Source organism: Leptodactylus fuscus, chromosome 2 (genome assembly GCF_031893055.1).
Source record: "Leptodactylus fuscus isolate aLepFus1 chromosome 2, aLepFus1.hap2, whole genome shotgun sequence".
NCBI lineage: Eukaryota > Metazoa > Chordata > Amphibia > Anura > Leptodactylidae > Leptodactylus > Leptodactylus fuscus.
Genome location: NC_134266.1, coordinates 75,022,870 through 75,043,876, shown reverse-complemented (window position 1 = coordinate 75,043,876; position 21,007 = coordinate 75,022,870). Strand labels below are relative to the sequence as shown.

At 45.4% G+C, this 21,007-nt stretch overlaps 1 protein-coding gene across 1 annotated transcript in view; it reads right to left on the bottom strand.

Annotated features, from left to right (window-relative positions):
* CCDC80 (coiled-coil domain containing 80) overlaps positions 1-21,007 on the bottom strand; it is a 72,257-nt gene that overhangs the window by 10,697 nt on the left and 40,553 nt on the right. The window contains exon 6 of the mRNA XM_075264004.1: positions 4,154-4,257. Within this exon, the coding sequence (XP_075120105.1) occupies positions 4,154-4,257 (104 nt within the window). The remainder of the gene's footprint in view (positions 1-4,153; positions 4,258-21,007) is intronic.

Sequence of the window (21,007 nt, the reverse complement as noted above, 5' to 3'; positions counted from 1 at the left end):
AAATCTTAGTCACTTATAGTGACCATCTGTATTATGTGAGGCAAATTGGTTGATCTTTAAGACCAAAAAATATTCTATATTCTTATCTTATTGTAAAAATTGTAGCAATGGCGATTATCTTAAATTTTCATAATATATTAAGGTTCAAATATTTCAAGAGACTTCAGTTTAATATATATGTTCATTTTGCTGAAATTGCACTTTTCATGTTGGTACCCGGGACTTCTGACCTTTATGTTACCAGTTCCAAGGACCTCCTTGTTTGAGAAGAAATGACTTGTATTTTCCAGAACTTTCAGGCAGTAGTATGTGTCTGGAAAACACATGTCTATTGAGATCAGTGTTTGTCGGGCAGGCGGCCAAGAAGAGAAAGCAACAAAGTCATCAGCTGTTAACAAGAATTGTTTTATATGCGACTGTTACTGGGGATACGGTATACGGTATTATATATAATATACATTAATGATAATATTCGGGCCTAGTACTATTTGATCTCCTGTTGGGTGGTGGGAACTGTACAGCACTAACCCCTATAGGTACATTTTAGCTCCATAATCAGAAGTGTTTTCCTTGAAGTGTTAATAAGGGAAAACAAAATGCAGAGAAAAACTCAGCAAAAACCTTATGAAGAACATTACAAAAAAAACTACACATTGCATATGCGCTGTGTTTTTTCCATTGTGTATCAATACGTGGTGTCTTGGTCATATAGAAACTGCTTTTTATGACCTCCTGCCTTTTATATATGTTGATAACTATTTGTGTATTATTTATTATAATGCTTGTCGGTTGCTATAAGGTTAGTAGGAATAGTAGGATTGACTTATCTAATAAGAAAAGTCCAAAGCAGCACTATCAATGAAATCAATGGGTGCAACTCCCAAGGATCCAGCCAGAAACTGTTATGTCAGTCCAGGTAGCTGCAACGGGGCTAAGGAATAGCAGTAGGAAATCTCGCCCTGCACTACTCCCACTAGCTATCCCGGTCCCTGCCTCACGGGTGTGGGTCGGCTGTACTCAGGCTAAGCCTGACCCCGACGGCTCCTCTCTCACTGACACCGTAGGCCTAGAGGGAAGTGGGAGAAGGAATGCTATAAGATCTCTAGGGGCTGGAGACTAAAGGGGGTCACCCCTAACGAACAAGTGAAGCTGCTACTGACAGGGACTGACAAGGGTGTGCGCTGACTAACAACACAAGCAGCACACAGGAAAAATGTGGGAAAGGATTTCCCCAAACCAATATGGGAAGGTACCTTACACTAGGAAACAAACACAGGGAAACTGAGTAGAAATCAAAGGATAAGGCAATTCACTCACACAGTCAATTATACACAGAGGGAGGATTGGTGAACACAGAAGGGAAAACTCACACACCAACTAGTTCACCCAAACCTCCCAAAAACCAACCACGGAACTTCCTCTATCCCAGAACACCACCTACTCCTCCTGCTAAGGCCTAGCAGTGTAAAAGAGACACTCAGCACAGAACCATGGGAGGCATGGGTTTAAATACAGAGTAGAGACCACTCCTCCCAGGTGCAAATGGGAGGACAGACTAATCAACCAGGAAATAAAGCTGCCTACCAACAGTGCGCGCGTGCAAGTCAGAAGGTGTGCACCAATACCCACGACAGGACAACCCCGCAGCGCCAGGATGCCACCCCAGACACCGCGCAGCCAAAAACTCCCCAGGTAAGAAAAACAGAAAGCAATGAACCTAAATACTCCTAACAGAAACTCTCTAACAATAAAATAAGGGAATTTCAGCACAAAAATATTAAATTCCACACGTGCAGCGTTTCATTTCAGTGTGAACCTTTTTCAAGCAACCATCTAATATTTTTGCCATTTCTGGAGTGCTGCCTATATTTATCTATGAATGTCTCTATCTATGAAGAAACCTCTTTGACAGTGGAGTAACTAGCAAACTTTTGAATTCCGTCCCTCACCCACAGCATAGTGCTCCCTTTCCTGGCCCCCACACAGTATAACACCCCATTTACACACACTATAGTGGCCCAAAGTGACCTGCAGACAGTATAATGTCCCATAGCAGCCTCTCCAACCGGTGTAATGTCTCATAGCAGCCCGTCCATACAGTATTATGACCCACCATGGCCCCTGCAGACAGTATTATGCCCCATAGTGGCCCTTGCACACAGTATTATGCCCCACAGTGGCCATTGGATACAGTATTATGCCCCATTGGGGACCACACATGAACAATTATTATACTCTGGGGTCTTTTCGGACCTTAGAGTATAATGATCGGAAGCCAAGAGTAGGTGACAAACATAAAAAACACTGTAACCTTTCCCGGGCTCTGGTGCACTCCCCGCTGCTTTCAGCCTCACTTCAGTGTTGGCACAGACGTCACTTGAGCCAGGCCGGCGTCACAAGACATAATGATCCTGGCCTGACCCACGTGACATCTATGACATCACCAAATAGGCCCGGAGACTGTTGGAGAATATGAGAGGTAACAGTGTTTTTTTATGTTCCCTCATCTCGCCTTACTCTCCAATTATTATACTCCAATTATTATACTCTTAGAAGACCCCAGAGTATAATGATGGCAGTGTTTGTTGGGGTTCGTGGGCCCGCGGCCTCAATTACCAATCCCCGTTCCTGATTACAGCCACCTCTGCTTCCCCTAATGCTCTCCAGGGCTGCCCAGTGACATGATATGGGACGCAGAAGGGGAAGCGTTGGTGGGACCCATCAGGGGCCTGCCAGGCCCCTTCAGGTATTGATTCTTGTGGCAGCCGCTACCGCTGCTACCCCAGTATTTATGTCATTGCTCTTTGAGATGACCACCTATTTCACAGGGTGGACTTCTCAAAGACGATAACAGTAACATGGTGAAAGTGAAACTGAAAATCTGTGACAGGATACCTATGGATAATGGGTGGTCTTCTTAAAGAGGCGATCTATTGAAGGGGGTTTACTGTATACATGCATATACTGTATATAGTAGACTTCATGCATAAAATATCAGACAGTTAGTACATTATATGCATCCATGAACGCCATTATTTACCTCATAAAAACAGGCTGACAGTTTTATTAACAGGGAATGTGACTATATTGCGACATATGTTTGAACATATGCGCAGCAATTTCTTTCCAGTAAAGGGTGCACATGAGGCTAGTGCGGTCGTGTAACAGATTTATGACGCATAATATAGTAGGTTAATAAATGTGTTTCAGGCTCAGGGGCTTTGGTAAGAAAATGTTTCCTATGAACAACACTATTGTTGGTTGGGATTTCACAGAACATTACGCCATATGACAAATTTAGCTCTGCTTCATTGACTGCTGCACAAGAACCGTCAGCGGAAACTAATTGGTATTACTAATATCCAAAGCTGGCCATACACTAGACAGCAGTCAGCAGGATGCTTGTTCCTCCTGACTCTGGATGAGCATGCATGTGTTTTTACTGCTGACGGGGAAATATATCACTAGATACTTCTATTGCCAGCTTATCTTCCTTGACAAGAAATGGAATGGACTTGATGAAATGTTTTCTTGTCTATTGGCATCGTGTTACTTAACAGAGGAGCTGAGCAGATTGATTTATAGTTTAATGTGAAAAGATTCACTATAGCTTGTATTTTATGGATTGAAATTGTCGTTGTTCCTACTGGGCTTAGATGTCCAGTGCAGGGTGTAGTTATATGGGTTCAGAGGTCACAATCGCTACTAGGCCCTGGAGTTCAAATTGTTATCAGAGTTGAAGTTAAAATGAAAGTGTAAATCCACTTGTGAACACTCTTTTGTATTTTACATTTGTTTCTTATCATAATCTACATGTTACATTAGGGGTGCTACATATTACACTAAGGGGTGCTATCGGCCTCACAGGGAACCACTGTAGTGAATGGGGCTATACACACTTCACAGTAAATCTCCATTTTTCTTGACCATAATAGCTCATGTCTTTATGCAGTCCAAGATTTCAGCTACTTTTACAAACACCTTTTTTTCTAGGGTTTTAGCCAGTTTTAGGGTTGTCATGAAGTGTACTATATATAACCTTTCACGGATGAGAAGACTCTTATCTAATGAGAATGTACTTTATACTTAGAAGATCTTATAGGGGGAGTGAATATGTCCCCCACTTCAGGGACCAGAGCACGTGTAGACTTACCCATATTACAAGCTTGCCCAGTCAGTGCATAAAGCTGCTGTTGATAAGCCCATTCTTCATCATTGGCAGAAGATATTATCAGCAAACGTCTTCTCCAGCGGAACCTTTAGAAATATAGAGAATTTAACGTAAATATTCTATGCAACACAGTCAGGCAATATACTTAGTAGTAATAAATAGTGGTGGACATTTATAGAGAATGAATTAAAGGGAATATCCACTTTCTAATATTAATGCTGGTCACATGTCATACAATATGTAGTGGCAGCTTTAGGTATTGCAGGGATGTCCCACAGGCTTCAATAGGGCATCGCTGTAGTACCTAAAACCTCCTCTACACTTTATTTGGCATGTGAGCAGCAGTAGCCCTCAGAAGCTGATCTGCAGGGGTCTCGAACATCTAATATTAATGGCCTTTCCTAAGGATAAGCCTTCAATTTTAGAAAATGGAAAACACTTTAACGCTCATGAGCATAGAAGTATTATGGCTCCATTTTTTCATTGTAAATTTTTGTTCCATTGAAGTCGGATTTGGTGGTTGAGCAGCAAACTAAACCTTTGCCCCATGTGAAAGAATACCTAGCTACAGTTCAGCATGGGTCACTTCGATAGCTACAGTATGTATGCCCATAACTCCATATGGAGTAATACAGAGGTTTTCTATTGGATGTGTCTAGGTGATCTCCTCTATTCCACGAAACTGACCATGGGCAGCAGCATAAGATGGTCCCGCAAGTCTATACTAAAGGACTGTAATCTTCTGTGCAATACTGTTTGGGCTTCATGCATATTTGCACAGTTGTAGGCATGTCCTTAGGCAAAGGTGAGTGTATGGACCTTGTACAACAGCTTACACTATATATGCGTCAATGTATGGTGTCACAAGCTGTAGTTCTAGGGGAGAATATTTCCATGTTGCAGCATTCAATGTAATTACGTATTTCTTTTCTGTTGGACTCTGCTCAAATTTGGGTAAAGATTAGAAGTAATGTCACTGATATTATTTCACTGAAAGAGTAGTTGAGGATTTGAACAAATGTCCAACAGATGTGGTTGGGAAATCTACAGTAAGCCTGTCTGGGATAAATACATGTCTATCCTAAAATAAAATAGTAATAATATAAGGGTAGACTAGATGGAACATGTGGTCTTTTTGGTCAGTCATCTTTAGCATGGTTCAGTATGTAACTTCATGAGAGACCTTTGTATTTCACACATTTATATGTAGTGAATTTAAAGGGATCCTATCACACAATTTTTTCTAGGTACCACGCCGGAATAGCCTTAAGAAAGGCTATTCTCCTACCTTTCGTCGTCTTCTTCACGCTGCCGTTCGCCTACAATCCCGGTTTTTCTTGGTATGCAAATGAGCTCTCTCACAGCACTGGGGGTGGGCCCCAGCGCTCAAACAGCACTGGGGGCGTCCCCAATGCTGCGAGAGAATGCTCTCCAGCGTCGCCTCCATCTTCGGCAGCAGCGTCATCTTCATCCTCTTCTTCCGGCGGTGGCTTGTAACTTCTAGGCCTCGGGCCTTGGGCAGAGCAGACTGCGGCCATTTTCTTGTGGCCTGTGGGTATGCACAGTCTGCTCTGCCCAAGGCCCGAGGCCTAGAAGTTACAAGCCACCGCCGGAATAAGAGGATGAAGATGACACTGCTGACGAACATGGAGGTGGTGCTGGAAAGAGTTCTCTCGCAGCATTGGAGACGCCCCCAGTGCTGTTTGAGCTCATTTGCATATCGAGAAAAATTGGGATTGTAGACGAAGAAGACAACGGAAGGTAGGAGAAGAATATCCTTTCTTAAGGCTATTCCTTCGTGGTACCTAGAAAAAATTGTGTGTGAGTGATAAGATCCGTTTAAGATAACCCTTTACTAGTCCCACCATGGGGAAATTCAGTGTGTTATAGCAGCATGGATAATACAGTAATATATTACAAAAAAAGAACACATACAAGCTCAGAGTAGCAGATAGAAAAGATACTAGGAGTCATAGCAATTAAAAGACTCAGGATCATTTAGTTCTCTGTGCAGTGATCTTTGCTCTGCCTGATGTTGATTATACAGCGTGACCATGGTTGGGAGAAAGGACCTCCGATAGCGCTCCTTCTCACACTTGGGGTGAAGCAGCCAGTCACTGACAGTACAGCCCAGTGCTGTAACGGTCTCATACATGGGATGGGAGTTGTTTTCCAGCATGGAGCTCACCAGAGACAGTATCTTTCTGTCACCTACCACCTGTACTGGGTCCATTGGGCTCCCCAGGACAGAACTGGCCCTTTTAACCAGTCTGTCAAGTCTATCTCTGTCCCTGGCTGGTATGCTACTCCCCCAGCAGCCACTCCGAAGAAGATGGCTGATGCCACCACAGGGTTGAAAAAAGCCCTAAGAAGTGCCTCATGGACTCCAAAGGCCTTCAGCCTCTTGAGCAGGTAGAGTCTGTTGTGGCCCTTTCTGTGCAGCGCCTCCAGGTGATCAGCCTAGTCCAGTTTATTATTGAGGAGCACATCCAGGTACTTATAGGTCTTGACTATCTCAATGCCTGTCCCCTGGATGTTTACCAGATTCGGAGCACTTCTCCGCTTACTAAAGTCCACCACCATCTCCTTGATCTTCCCAGCATTAATCCTGAGGTGATATAGAAGAACAGTATAGCACCATTGACTTTTTTAGGTAGTGTAATGCAGCTGCGTACAACTTGTAACTTATAAAGAGGTGTAACGTTTCCATGTGCATGATGCAATACAATGAAAGCCCTGCTCCAGCAAATGTTATTAACCTCTAGCCTTGTAGCACAGGACATAACAATTAGAGATGAGCGAACAGTGTTCTATCGAACTCATGTTCGATCGGATATTAGGCTGTTCGGCATGTTCGAATCGAATCGAACACCGCGTGGTAAAGTGCGCCATTACTCGATTCCCCTCCCACCTTCCCTGGCGCCTTTTTTGCTCCAATAACAGCGCAGGGTAGGTGGGACAGGAACTACGACACCGGTGACGTTGAAAAAAGTAGGCAAAACCCATTGGCTGCCGAAAACATGTGACCTCTAATTTAAAAGAACAGCGACGCCCAGCTTCGCGTCATTCTGAGCTTGCAATTCACCGAGGACGGAGGTTTCCGTCCAGCTAGCTAGGGCTTAGATTCTGGGTAGGCAGGGACAGGCTAGGATAGGAAGGAGAAGACAACCAACAGCTCTTGTAAGAGCTAAATTCCAGGGAGAAGCTTGTCAGTGTAACGTGGCACTGACGGGCTCAATCGCCGCAACCCAGCTTTCCCAGGATCCTGAATGGAATACACTGTCAGTGTATTCCCGTATACCCGATATATACCCCGATACCCGTTCCAACGGTGTGCCCCCCCACCTTCACCCCAGAAATACCCTGCAAGTCCCCTAGCAATAGAATTGGGGCTATATACACCCACAATTTTTACTACTGGTATACAGTGCCATTGTCTGACTGGGAATTCAAAGAATATATTGGGAATACAAATACCCTCATTTCTTGCTACTGCCATATAGTGCCAGTTTCTGACTGGTAATTCAAAGAATATATTGGGGTTACGTGCACCCACAATTTTTACTACTGGTATACAGTGCCATTGTCTGACTGGGAATTCAAAGAATATATTGGGAATACAAATACCCTCATTTCTTGCTACTGCCATATAGTGCCAGTGTCTGACTGGGAATTCAAAGAATATATTGGGGTTACGTGCACCCACAATTTTTACTACTGGTATACAGTGCCATTGTCTGACTGGGAATTCAAAGAGTATATTGGGAATACAAATACCCTCATTTCTTGCTACTGCCATATAGTGCCAGTGTCTGACTGGTAATTCAAAGAATATATTGGGGTTACGTGCACCCACAATTTTTACTACTGGTATACAGTGCCATTGTCTGACTGGGAATTCAAAGAATATATTGGGAATACAAATACCCTCATTTCTTGCTACTGCCATATAGTGCCAGTTTCTGACTGGGAATTCAAAGAATATATTGGGGTTACGTGCACCCACAATTTTTACTACTGGTATACAGTGCCATTGTCTGACTGGGAATTCAAAGAATATATTGGGGTTATAAATACCCTCATTTCTTGCTACTGCCATATAGTGCCAGTTTCTGACTGGTAATTCAAAGAATATATTGGGGTTACGTGCACCCACAATTTTTACTACTGGTATACAGTGCCATTGTCTGACTGGGAATTCAAAGAGTATATTGGGAATACAAATACCCTCATTTCTTGCTACTGCCATATAGTGCCAGTTTCTGACTGGGAATTCAAAGAATATATTGGGGTTACGTGCACCCACAATTTTTACTACTGGTATACAGTGCCATTGTCTGACTGGGAATTCAAAGAATATATTGGGGTTATAAATACCCTCATTTCTTGCTACTGCCATATAGTGCCAGTTTCTGACTGGTAATTCAAAGAATATATTGGGGTTACGTGCACCCACAATTTTTACTACTGGTATACAGTGCCATTGTCTGACTGGGAATTCAAAGAGTATATTGGGAATACAAATACCCTCATTTCTTGCTACTGCCATATAGTGCCAGTTTCTGACTGGGAATTCAAAGAATATATTGGGGTTACGTGCACCCACAATTTTTACTACTGGTATACAGTGCCATTGTCTGACTGGGAATTCAAAGAGTATATTGGGAATACAAATACCCTCATTTCTTGCTACTGCCATATAGTGCCAGTTTCTGACTGGGAATTCAAAGAATATATTGGGGTTACGTGCACCCACAATTTTTACTACTGGTATACAGTGCCATTGTCTGACTGGGAATTCAAAGAGTATATTGGGAATACAAATACCCTCATTTCTTGCTACTGCCATATAGTGCCAGTTTCTGACTGGGAATTCAAAGAATATATTGGGGTTACGTGCACCCACAATTTTTACTACTGGTATACAGTGCCATTGTCTGACTGGGAATTCAAAGAGTATATTGGGAATACAAATACCCTCATTTCTTGCTACTGCCATATAGTGCCAGTTTCTGACTGGGAATTCAAAGAATATATTGGGGTTACGTGCACCCACAATTTTTACTACTGGTATACAGTGCCATTGTCTGACTGGGAATTCAAAGAGTATATTGGGAATACAAATACCCTCATTTCTTGCTACTGCCATATAGTGCCAGTTTCTGACTGGGAATTCAAAGAATATATTGGGGTTACGTGCACCCACAATTTTTACTACTGGTATACAGTGCCATTGTCTGACTGGGAATTCAAAGAGTATATTGGGAATACAAATACCCTCATTTCTTGCTACTGCCATATAGTGCCAGTTTCTGACTGGGAATTCAAAGAATATATTGGGGTTACGTGCACCCACAATTTTTACTACTGGTATACAGTGCCATTGTCTGACTGGGAATTCAAAGAGTATATTGGGAATACAAATACCCTCATTTCTTGCTACTGCCATATAGTGCCAGTTTCTGACTGGGAATTCAAAGAATATATTGGGGTTACGTGCACCCACAATTTTTACTACTGGTATACAGTGCCATTGTCTGACTGGGAATTCAAAGAGTATATTGGGAATACAAATACCCTCATTTCTTGCTACTGCCATATAGTGCCAGTTTCTGACTGGGAATTCAAAGAATATATTGGGGTTACGTGCACCCACAATTTTTACTACTGGTATACAGTGCCATTGTCTGACTGGGAATTCAAAGAATATATTGGGGTTATAAATACCCTCATTTCTTGCTACTGCCATATAGTGCCAGTTTCTGACTGGTAATTCAAAGAATATATTGGGGTTACGTGCACCCACAATTTTTACTACTGGTATACAGTGCCATTGTCTGACTGGGAATTCAAAGAGTATATTGGGAATACAAATACCCTCATTTCTTGCTACTGCCATATAGTGCCAGTTTCTGACTGGGAATTCAAAGAATATATTGGGGTTACGTGCACCCACAATTTTTACTACTGGTATACAGTGCCATTGTCTGACTGGGAATTCAAAGAGTATATTGGGAATACAAATACCCTCATTTCTTGCTACTGCCATATAGTGCCAGTTTCTGACTGGGAATTCAAAGAATATATTGGGGTTACGTGCACCCACAATTTTTACTACTGGTATACAGTGCCATTGTCTGACTGGGAATTCAAAGAGTATATTGGGAATACAAATACCCTCATTTCTTGCTACTGCCATATAGTGCCAGTTTCTGACTGGTAATTCAAAGAATATATTGGGGTTACGTGCACCCACAATTTTTACTACTGGTATACAGTGCCATTGTCTGACTGGGAATTCAAAGAGTATATTGGGAATACAAATACCCTCATTTCTTGCTACTGCCATATAGTGCCAGTTTCTGACTGGGAATTCAAAGAATATATTGGGGTTACGTGCACCCACAATTTTTACTACTGGTATACAGTGCCATTGTCTGACTGGGAATTCAAAGAGTATATTGGGAATACAAATACCCTCATTTCTTGCTACTGCCATATAGTGCCAGTTTCTGACTGGGAATTCAAAGAATATATTGGGGTTACGTGCACCCACAATTTTTACTACTGGTATACAGTGCCATTGTCTGACTGGGAATTCAAAGAGTATATTGGGAATACAAATACCCTCATTTCTTGCTACTGCCATATAGTGCCAGTTTCTGACTGGGAATTCAAAGAATATATTGGGGTTACGTGCACCCACAATTTTTACTACTGGTATACAGTGCCATTGTCTGACTGGGAATTCAAAGAGTATATTGGGAATACAAATACCCTCATTTCTTGCTACTGCCATATAGTGCCAGTTTCTGACTGGGAATTCAAAGAATATATTGGGGTTACGTGCACCCACAATTTTTACTACTGGTATACAGTGCCATTGTCTGACTGGGAATTCAAAGAGTATATTGGGAATACAAATACCCTCATTTCTTGCTACTGCCATATAGTGCCAGTTTCTGACTGGGAATTCAAAGAATATATTGGGGTTACGTGCACCCACAATTTTTACTAATGGTATACAGTGCCAATTTCTAACTAGGAATTCAAAATGCGCAAGGCTCCCGGAAAGGGACGTGGACGAGGCCGTGGGCGAGGTCGGGGGAATGGTTCTGGGGAGCAAGGTAGCAGTGAAGCCACAGGGCGTCCCGTGCCTACTCCTGTGGGGCAGCAAGCATTGCGCCACTCCACAGTGCCAGGGTTGCTTGCCACATTAACTAAACTGCAGGGTACAAACCTTAGTAGGCCCGAGAACCAGGAACAGGTCTTGCAATGGCTGTCAGAGAACGCTTACAGCACATTGTCCAGCAGCCAGTCAGACTCTGCCTCCTCTCCTCCTATTACCCAACAGTCTTGTCTTCCTTCCTCCCAAAATTCCGAAGCTTTACAGAACAATAACCCAAACTGTCCCTGCTCCCCAGAGCTGTTCTCCGCTCCTTTCATTGTCCCTCAACCTGCCTCTCCACGTCACGATTCCACGAACCTAACAGAGGAGCATCTGTGTCCAGATGCTCAAACACTAGAGTCTCCTCCATCTCCGTTCGATTTGGTGGTGGATGACCAGCAACCCACCCTCATCGACGATGATGTGACGCAGTTGCCGTCAGGGCATCCAGTTGACCGGCGCATTGTGCGGGAGGAGGAGATGAGACAGGAGTTGGAAGAGGAAGTGGTGGATGATGAGGACACTGACCCGACCTGGACAGGGGGGATGTCAAGCGGGGAAAGTAGTGTGGATGTTGAGGCAGGTGCAGCACCAAAAAGGGTAGCTAGAGGCAGAGGCAGAGGTCAGCAGCTTAGGCGAAGCCAGGCCACACCCGGAATCTCCCAAGATGTTCCAGTTCGTACCCAGCCCCGAAAAACTCCCACCTCGAGGGCACGTTTCTCGAAGGTGTGGAGTTTTTTCAAGGAATGCGCCGAGGACAGATATAGTGTTGTCTGCACAATTTGCCTCTCGAAATTGATTAGGGGCTCTGAGAAGAGCAACCTGTCCACCACTTCAATGCGCCGTCATTTGGAATCCAAGCACTGGAATCAGTGGCAGGCAGCAACGGCAGGACAAAGGCCGCCTGCCGTTCACGCCACTGCCACTGCCTCTGCCTCTGCCTCTGCCACTGCCACTGCTGACTGTGCTGGCGATGCACTCCAGAGGACGAGCCAGGACACCACTTCATCTGCCTCCGCCACTTTGTTGACTTCTACCTCATCCTCCCCTGGTCCTGTCTTATCTCCTTCTCCTGCACCATCAAAGGCACCATCAGGCGTTTCTTTACAACAACCCACCATCTCTCAGACATTGGAGCGGCGGCAGAAATACACTGCTAACCACCCACACGCGCAAGCCTTGAACGCCAACATCGCTAAACTGCTGGCCCAGGAGATGTTGGCGTTCCGGCTTGTTGAAACTCCCGCCTTCCTGGACCTGATGGCAACTGCGGCACCTCGCTATGCCGTCCCTAGCCGTCACTACTTCTCCCGGTGTGCCGTCCCCGCCTTGCACCAGCACGTGTCACTCAACATCAGGCGGGCCCTTAGTTCCGCGCTTTGCACAAAGGTCCACTTGACCACCGACGCGTGGACAAGTGCATGCGGACAGGGACGCTACATTTCACTGACGGCACACTGGGTGAATGTAGTTGAGGCTGGGACTGCTTCCCAAACTGGCCCGGTGTACCTCGTCTCCCCGCCTAACATTCCTGGCAGGGACACGAGAAGAACACCCCCCTCCTCCTCCTCCTCTACCGCCTCCTCCTCCGCCACCGCCTCCTCCTCCGCCACCGCCTCCTCCTCCGCTGTTAGATTGACCCCAGCTACGAGTTGGAAACGTTGCAGCACTGGCGTTGGTAGACGTCAGCAGGCTGTGCTGAAGCTGATCAGCTTGGGGGACAGACAGCACACTGCCTCCGAGGTGAGGGATGCCCTCCTCGATGAGACGGCAATATGGTTTGAGCCGCTGCACCTGGGCCCAGGCATGGTCGTTTGTGATAACGGCCGGAACCTGGTAGCAGCTCTGGAGCTTGCCGGACTCCAACATGTTCCATGCCTGGCCCACGTCTTCAACCTAGTGGTGCAACGTTTCCTAAAGAGCTACCCCAATGTTCCAGAGCTACTGGTGAAAGTGCGGCGCATGTGCGCCCACTTTCGCAAGTCGACAGTAGCCGCTGCTAGCTTAAAATCTCTCCAGCAACGCCTGCATGTGCCACAACACCGGCTTTTGTGCGACGTCCCCACACGCTGGAACTCAACGTTTCAGATGTTGAATAGAGTGGTTGAGCAGCAGAGACCTTTGATGGAATACCAGCTACAAAACCCTAGGGTGCCACAAAGTCAGCTGCCTCAGTTTCACATCCATGAGTGGCCATGGATGAGAGACCTTTGTGACATCCTACGGGTCTTTGAGGAGTCCACAAGGAGGGTGAGCTCTGAGGATGCGATGGTGAGCCTTACAATCCCGCTCTTGTGTGTTCTGAGAGAATCCCTGATTGACATCAGGGATAACTCAGATCACACAGAGGAGTTAGGGATAGCATCCGATCCGTCACAGCTGGAGAGTAGGTCCACACATCTGTCCGCTTCACTGCGTTTAATGGAGGAGGAGGAGGAGGAGGAGGAGGAAGAAGAGTTGTCCGATGATGTGATGGTGATACAGGAGGCTTCCGGGCAACTTCGAATCGTCCCATTGTTGCAGCGCGGATGGGTAGACATGGAGGATGAGGAGGAAATGGAGATTGAACTTTCCGGTGGGGCCAGAGGAGTCATGCCAACTAACACTGTGGCAGACATGGCTGAGTTCATGTTGGGGTGCTTTACAACCGACAAGCGTATTGTCAAAATCATGGAGGACAACCAGTACTGGATCTTTGCTATCCTTGACCCCCGGTATAAAAACAACATCTCGTCTTTTATTCCGGTAGAGGGGAGGGCCAATCGCATCAATGCTTGCCACAGGCAATTGGTGCAGAATATGATGGAGATGTTTCCAGCATGTGACGTTGGCGGCAGGGAGGGCAGTTCCTCCAGTAGGCAACCAAGTTCTCACGGGTCCACACAAACGAGGGGCACACTGTCTAAGGTCTGGGACACCTTGATGGCACCCCCTCGCCAAAGTGCCGCCACGGAGGGTCCTAGTGTCACCAGGCGTGAGAAGTATAGGCGCATGTTGCGGGAATACCTTTCCGACCACAGCCCTGTCCTCTCCGACCCCTCTGCGCCCTACACGTATTGGGTGTCGAAGTTGGACCTGTGGCTTGAACTTGCCCTATATGCCTTGGAGGTGCTGTCCTGTCCTGCCGCCAGCGTCCTATCTGAGAGGGTGTTCAGTGCAGCCGGTGGCATCATCACTGACAAGCGCACCCGTCTGTCAGCTGAGAGTGCCGACCGGCTCACTTTGATAAAAATGAACCACCACTGGATAGAGCCTTCATTTTTGTGCCCACCTGTGTAAAGCACCCCAACATGAAACTCCATGTCCGTACTCAACCTCTCCAATTCCTCCGCATCCTCATACTCATCCACCATAAGCGTTGCACAATTCTGCTAATACTAGGCTCCCTCCAACATGATTTCCCCCAACTCTGCTGGTTAGAGGCTCCCTCCACCCTGATTTCCACCAACTCTGCTGGTTAGAGGCTCCCTCCACCCTGCTTTCCCACAACTCTGCTGGTTAGAGGCTCCTTCCACCATGAATTTGCCCAAACTGGGCTGTTTAGAGGCTCCCTCCACCATGAATTGGTCCAAACTGGGTTTTTTAGAGGCTCCCTCCACCATGAATTGGTCCAAACTGGGCTGGTTAGAGGCTCCCTCCACCATGAATTGGTCCAAACTGGGCTGGTTAGAGGCTCCCTCCACCATGAATTTGCCCAAACTGGGCTGGTTAGAGGCTCCCTCCACAATTAATTGGTCCAAACTGGGCTAATTAGAGGCTCCCTCCACCATGAATTGGTCCAAACTGGGTTTTTTAGAGGCTCCCTCCACCATGAATTTGCCCAAACTGGGCTGTTTAGAGGCTCCCTCCACCATGAATTGGTCCAAACTGGGCTGGTTAGAGGCTCCCTCCACCATGAATTTCCCAAAACTTGGCTGTTTAGAGGCTCCCTCCACCATTAATTGGTCCAAACTGGGCTGGTTAGAGGCTCCCTCCACCATGAATTTGCCCAAACTGGGGTGGTTAGAGGCTCCCTCCACCATTAATTGGTCCAAACTGGGCTGGTTAGAGGCTCCCTCCACAATTAATTGGTCCAAACTGGGCTAATTAGAGGCTCCCTCCACCATGAATTGGTCCAAACTGGGTTTTTTAGAGGCTCCCTCCACCATGAATTTGCCCAAACTGGGCTGTTTAGAGGCTCCCTCCACCATGAATTGGTCCAAACTGGGCTGGTTAGAGGCTCCCTCCACCATGAATTGGTCCAAACTGGGCTGGTTAGAGGCTCCCTCCACCATGAATTTCCCAAAACTTGGCTGTTTAGAGGCTCCCTCCACCATTAATTGGTCCAAACTGGGCTGGTTAGAGGCTCCCTCCACCATGAATTTGCCCAAACTGGGCTGTTTAGAGGCTCCCTCCACCATGAATTTGCCCAAACTGGGCTGGTTAGAGGCTCCCTCCACCATGAATTGGTCCAAACTGGGCTGGTTAGAGGCTCCCTCCACCATGAATTTGCCCAAACTGGGCTGTTTAGAGGCTCCCTCCACCATGAATTTGCCCAAACTGGGCTGGTTAGAGGCTCCCTCCACCATGAATTGGTCCAAACGGGTTTTTAGAGGCTCCCTTCACCATGAATTGGTCCAAACTTGGCTGTTTAGAGGCTCCCTCCACCATGAATTTGCCCAAACTGGGCTGTTTAGAGGCTCCCTCCACCATGAATTTGCCCAAACTGGGCTGGTTAGAGGCTCCCTCCACCATGAATTGGTCCAAACTGGGCTGGTTAGAGGCTCCCTCCACCATGAATTTGCCCAAACTGGGCTGTTTAGAGGCTCCCTCCACCATGAATTTGCCCAAACTGGGCTGGTTAGAGGCTCCCTCCACCATGAATTGGTCCAAACGGGTTTTTAGAGGCTCCCTTCACCATGAATTGGTCCAAACTTGGCTGTTTAGAGGCTCCCTCCACCATGAATTGGTCCAAACTGGGGTGGTTAGAGGCTCCCTCCACCATGAATTTGCCCAAACTGGGCTGTTTAGAGGCTCCCTCCACCATGAATTGGTCCAAACTGGGTTTTTTAGAGGCTCCCTCCACCATGAATTGGTCCAAACTGGGCTGGTTAGAGGCTCCCTCCACCATGAATTGGTCCAAACTGGGGTGGTTAGAGGCTCCCTCCACCATTAATTGGTCCAAACTGGGCTGGTTAGAGGCTCCCTCCACCATTAATTGGTCCAAACTGGGCTGGTTAGAGGCTCCCTCCACCATGAATTTGCCCAAACTGGGCTGGTTAGAGGCTCCCTCCACCATGAATTGGTCCAAACTGGGGTTTTTAGAGGCTCCCTCCACCATGAATTGGTCCAAACTGGGGTTTTTAGAGTCTCCCTCCACCATGAATTGGTCCAAACTGGGGTTTTTAGAGGCTCCCTCCACCATGAATTTGCCCAAACTCTGCTGGTTAGAGGCTCAATCCACCCTGATTTTCAAAACAAATGTTGGTGCCAACCTCAACTTACTACAAGGGCCAAATTCACTGCTGGTGACAAGCTCTCCTCACTGCAAGTGCCAAATACACATGTTTCAAGGTGTTTTCCTACTGTCAGAGAGGTGGTATTGAGTGTGTAAAGTGTGTAGTTGTTAGGCTGTGATGTTGGGGTAATAGAGGGTCTTTGGTGTGTTAGATGCCCCCAGACATGCTTCCCCTGCTGTCCCAGTGTCATTCCAGAGGTGTTGGCATCATTTCCTGGGGTGTCATAGTGGACTTGGTGACCCTCCAGACACGGATTTGGGTTTCCCCCTTAACGAGTATCTGTTCCCCATAGACTATAATGGGGTTCGAAACCCGTTCGAACACACGAACATTGAGCGGCTGTTCGAATCGAATTTCGAACCTCGAACATTTTAGTGTTCGCTCATCTCTAATAACAATGTGAAGTAAATACTGATGCCACTGATCAGATGCATTGTCTACTTTATCCAGTCCCAGAACAGGTCACCTGGCTGGTCATGTGATTGCAGTCTGACCTGCCAATTCACACAACAGTAAATACATATAACATGTGCATTTTATTATAATATTACTTTCTTATGTGAAAAAGGAGCCTCTGGGCCCCATGAAATACCAGGGCCTAGATACAACTGCTCCCATAACGCCCTCTATTGGAAAGCCCCTACTTTAAATTAAACTGGCTACAAAACCTGTTTTTAATTTTACACATAGGACTTACTTAAATTTCCATAAAATACCACTTTTAGCATGTCCTCTGGTTACAATTGACTATCCCCATAGAAACAGAGTTTAGAAATGGCTTCTTTGACTTTTTTTATTTTTTTTTTTCTCAAAAGAATTTTCTGTTCACTTTGAAACTATCTGGCAGTATGCATGCAAAGAGAATTGTCTCCTCTGGAGGGTAACGCTACCTTCTTTGTGTTTTACTAAGAGAAAATTGCTTTTTTATACACTGTGTGATTAGATTTCCAACACAGATTGAACCAATGAAATCTTTGTTCTACCTTTATTTCTTTTTTTAAATACCGTTTTTGAAAGACGTTAATTTGCAAATTAAATTTTCCCTCTGTAAAAAAGATGAATAGAGAAAAGTATAATTCCGCTTGGCTGAGAATCGGAAAATGTATTGAAGTAACAGACTTGACTTGCATTGCATACTTGGAATCTGTTCATCGACAACGATTAAAATACTTTATCTTTACCCAAAGGACTCCCACAGAAAAATCCCCACATGCTTTATTGCATAAAAGTGCTGCTAAGTATAAATATTGTAAAGAAAATCACAGACCGGCCGTTAATTCTGGTAATTAACAAACATGGAATGTAATTGGCTTTAATGCTATTTTACAGAATTAGAGAAGGTGTTAGATAAAAAGGAAAGAGTAAAAATCTTTTTAATGTCTTTAACATGTAAACATATTACTGATCAGTGTATAGATCTGTATTATGACCGTTAATATACCCCCATAGACCTCCAATTTCAAGCGAACACGTAAATAGGTAGATCAAGCAAGGTTCACACTAGTGTACAGGTTTCGGACTTTGGGTCTGCATGGGGATCTAAAAGATGGAAACCCTGTCTGCTTATAAAGCAGTTACTCACAGGTGGACTATAATACGGTACACCAAATTTATACTTAAAGAGGACCTTTCAAGAGTTGGGGCACATGTGGTTTTATATACCGCTGGAAAGCCGACAGTGCGCTGAATTCAACGCAATGTCGGCTTTCACGATCTGTGCCCAGGTGAAGAGCTATCGGTGCCGGTACCGTAGCTTTTCATCGTCAGAAAGGCGTTCCTTACAGTCAGTCAGGAACGCCCTTTTTTACAGCAGCGCCTATAGTGCTGTACTGTGAAACTGGGAGGAACGCCCCCTCCCTCCTGATAGTGCTCGTCCATAGACGAGTACGGGGGAGACGTTTGCAGGCTGCCATGTCATTCAATTACAATCGGCAGCCTCTACATGGTCATATCCAACGACCCTTATTGACATGCTGAGATTTACAAAAACGGTTTTTGAAATCGCAGCATTTCCACTGTGGCTATTTTTCTGCAATGTGTGGATGAGATTAGCCAGAGTCACATCCACTTTGCAGATAGTGTAAAACGCTGCGGTTTTTGGCCTTAGAGACTCTACCTACAATTCATTATGTGCTTTATTATGTGCATGATTTTGTGGAGAGAAAAATAAAATACTTTGCATTGCTGTTGTACAAATTGTACAAAATAAAGTAAATATGTCAGTGAGCGGACAAGTAGACTTTAGAATGTTTGTGTCCATTCAATATTTTCTGCTAATTACTTTAATGTTGCTAACAGGACCACTTAATCACTTTGTCAGCAGCAAACGTTCCGAAAGAAACCACAGTACCTGTCAGTGTTCATGGTCCTAATGCAGTATTAAAGTTAGTTTTCTGAATTGTCGTTTCATTTAGCTGTAAGACTACATTTTATTCATATGCAAATTAGCTGACAATACATTTGGAACGCGTTTCTTGGCCAGAAAGCATTAGCACGATTCCTTCCCTTGCCTCATTCCCCCTTCCAGCAAAAATGACATCACTCTGGCCTTTCTGTGCGCATTTCAAAGTGAGAGGCATGAGGTACTGATGCCTATGAAGCAGTACATTGGACCTTTCAGTTTGAAGCTTGAAGACTCGGGAGGAGGTGAGGGAAGGCCAGTGTGATGTTATTGCTGCTGGAGGTGTATGAGGCAAGGTCCCCCAATTCACTATTACCCAATTTGCATAATAGTAAAAATCAGTCATAACTAGAGATGAGCAAGTAGTACTCGATCGAGTAGGTATTCGATCGAATACTATGGTATTCGAAATACTCGTACTCGATCGAGTACCACTTGCTGTTCGAATGTAAAAGTTCGATGCAGAATCAGCATTGATTGGCCGAATGCTATACAGTCGGCCAATCAATGCTGGTTCTTCTCCTACCTTTAGAAGTCTTCTCCGTGCAGCTTCCCCGTGGGTTCTTCCGGCTCTTCATTCACTCTGCCAGGCATCGGGCCTGGGCAGAGCCGACTGCGCATGTCCGCTTGTATTGCGGGCCGCGCAGTCGGCTCTGCCCAGGCCCGATGCCTGGCAGAGTGAATGAAGAGCCGGAAGACGCCGCGGGGACGCTGCAAGGAGAAGACTGCACGGAGGATCCAGCCCGACCCTCACTCGTGGACTTGGTAAGTATAATTTGATCGAACGTTGCCTACCCCTGAAACGAGCATTTTCCCCCATAGACTATAATAGGGTTCGATATTCGATTCGAGTAGTCGAATATTGAGGGGCTACTCGAAACGAATATCGAACCTCGAACATTTTACTGTTCGCTCATCTCTAGTCATAACCAAACGAAGTTGTTAGTCAAAAAACTAACTAATGCCTCGGACCCATGTTGGGGAAATGCAACATTTCTTGTCGCAGACTTTGTTGCTTTTTCAGTCAGGAGTCGCTCAAAAAGGAATGGAAAATATAAATTCAGGCCCATGCTATTTACACATTAATAACTTATCCTTATGATATATTTTTTTGAACATTCATGCCTCCTTCCACAAGATATTAATTTATTTGAAAATGTGTAAGTGAACAGTTTGGAGCACTGAGGGTACTTCCATTGCTCCAAACTCCTAGGATCCACACTGTTCTAAAACACCCTGCTTCCCCCCTTCCTTCTTTGAAAAATAGGGCCAGTGAGCTATGTAGATCTGGTCCTGTGTTGTTGCATTATAATTGGCATATTAGAGCAGTGGGGTTTAGTAATATGAAGCAATGGACCCGCCCTCAGTGCTCCAAACTACTCACTTGCACATTGCAGCTCCTGGTTCCCTGTGATCTTCCATTGAATTTTCCACGTCTTGCCTGCCACCTTTTGCAAATTTTTGTAGACAGATTGCGGCGGGTGAAGGGGTCCCTGCCTTGGCCTGACTCATTTATCATAACACATGCCAGTTTCTGGCATTTATTAGAATGGAAATCGACACTTTGCATAAATTTCCATCCTGGCACCAGAAGGTTCAACAGGTTTATGAAGATGGTGCAGCCTGCGCCAGTTGGTTTCCTGCGTTTCCTTGGTTGCTTATTAAGGCTGGCACACCATATGCCAGTCTTAATAAGTTTGACTCTATGTGCGTTCACCATTACAATTCAACACCATCTGACACAGATCCAAAATACACTTCAGAAGGCC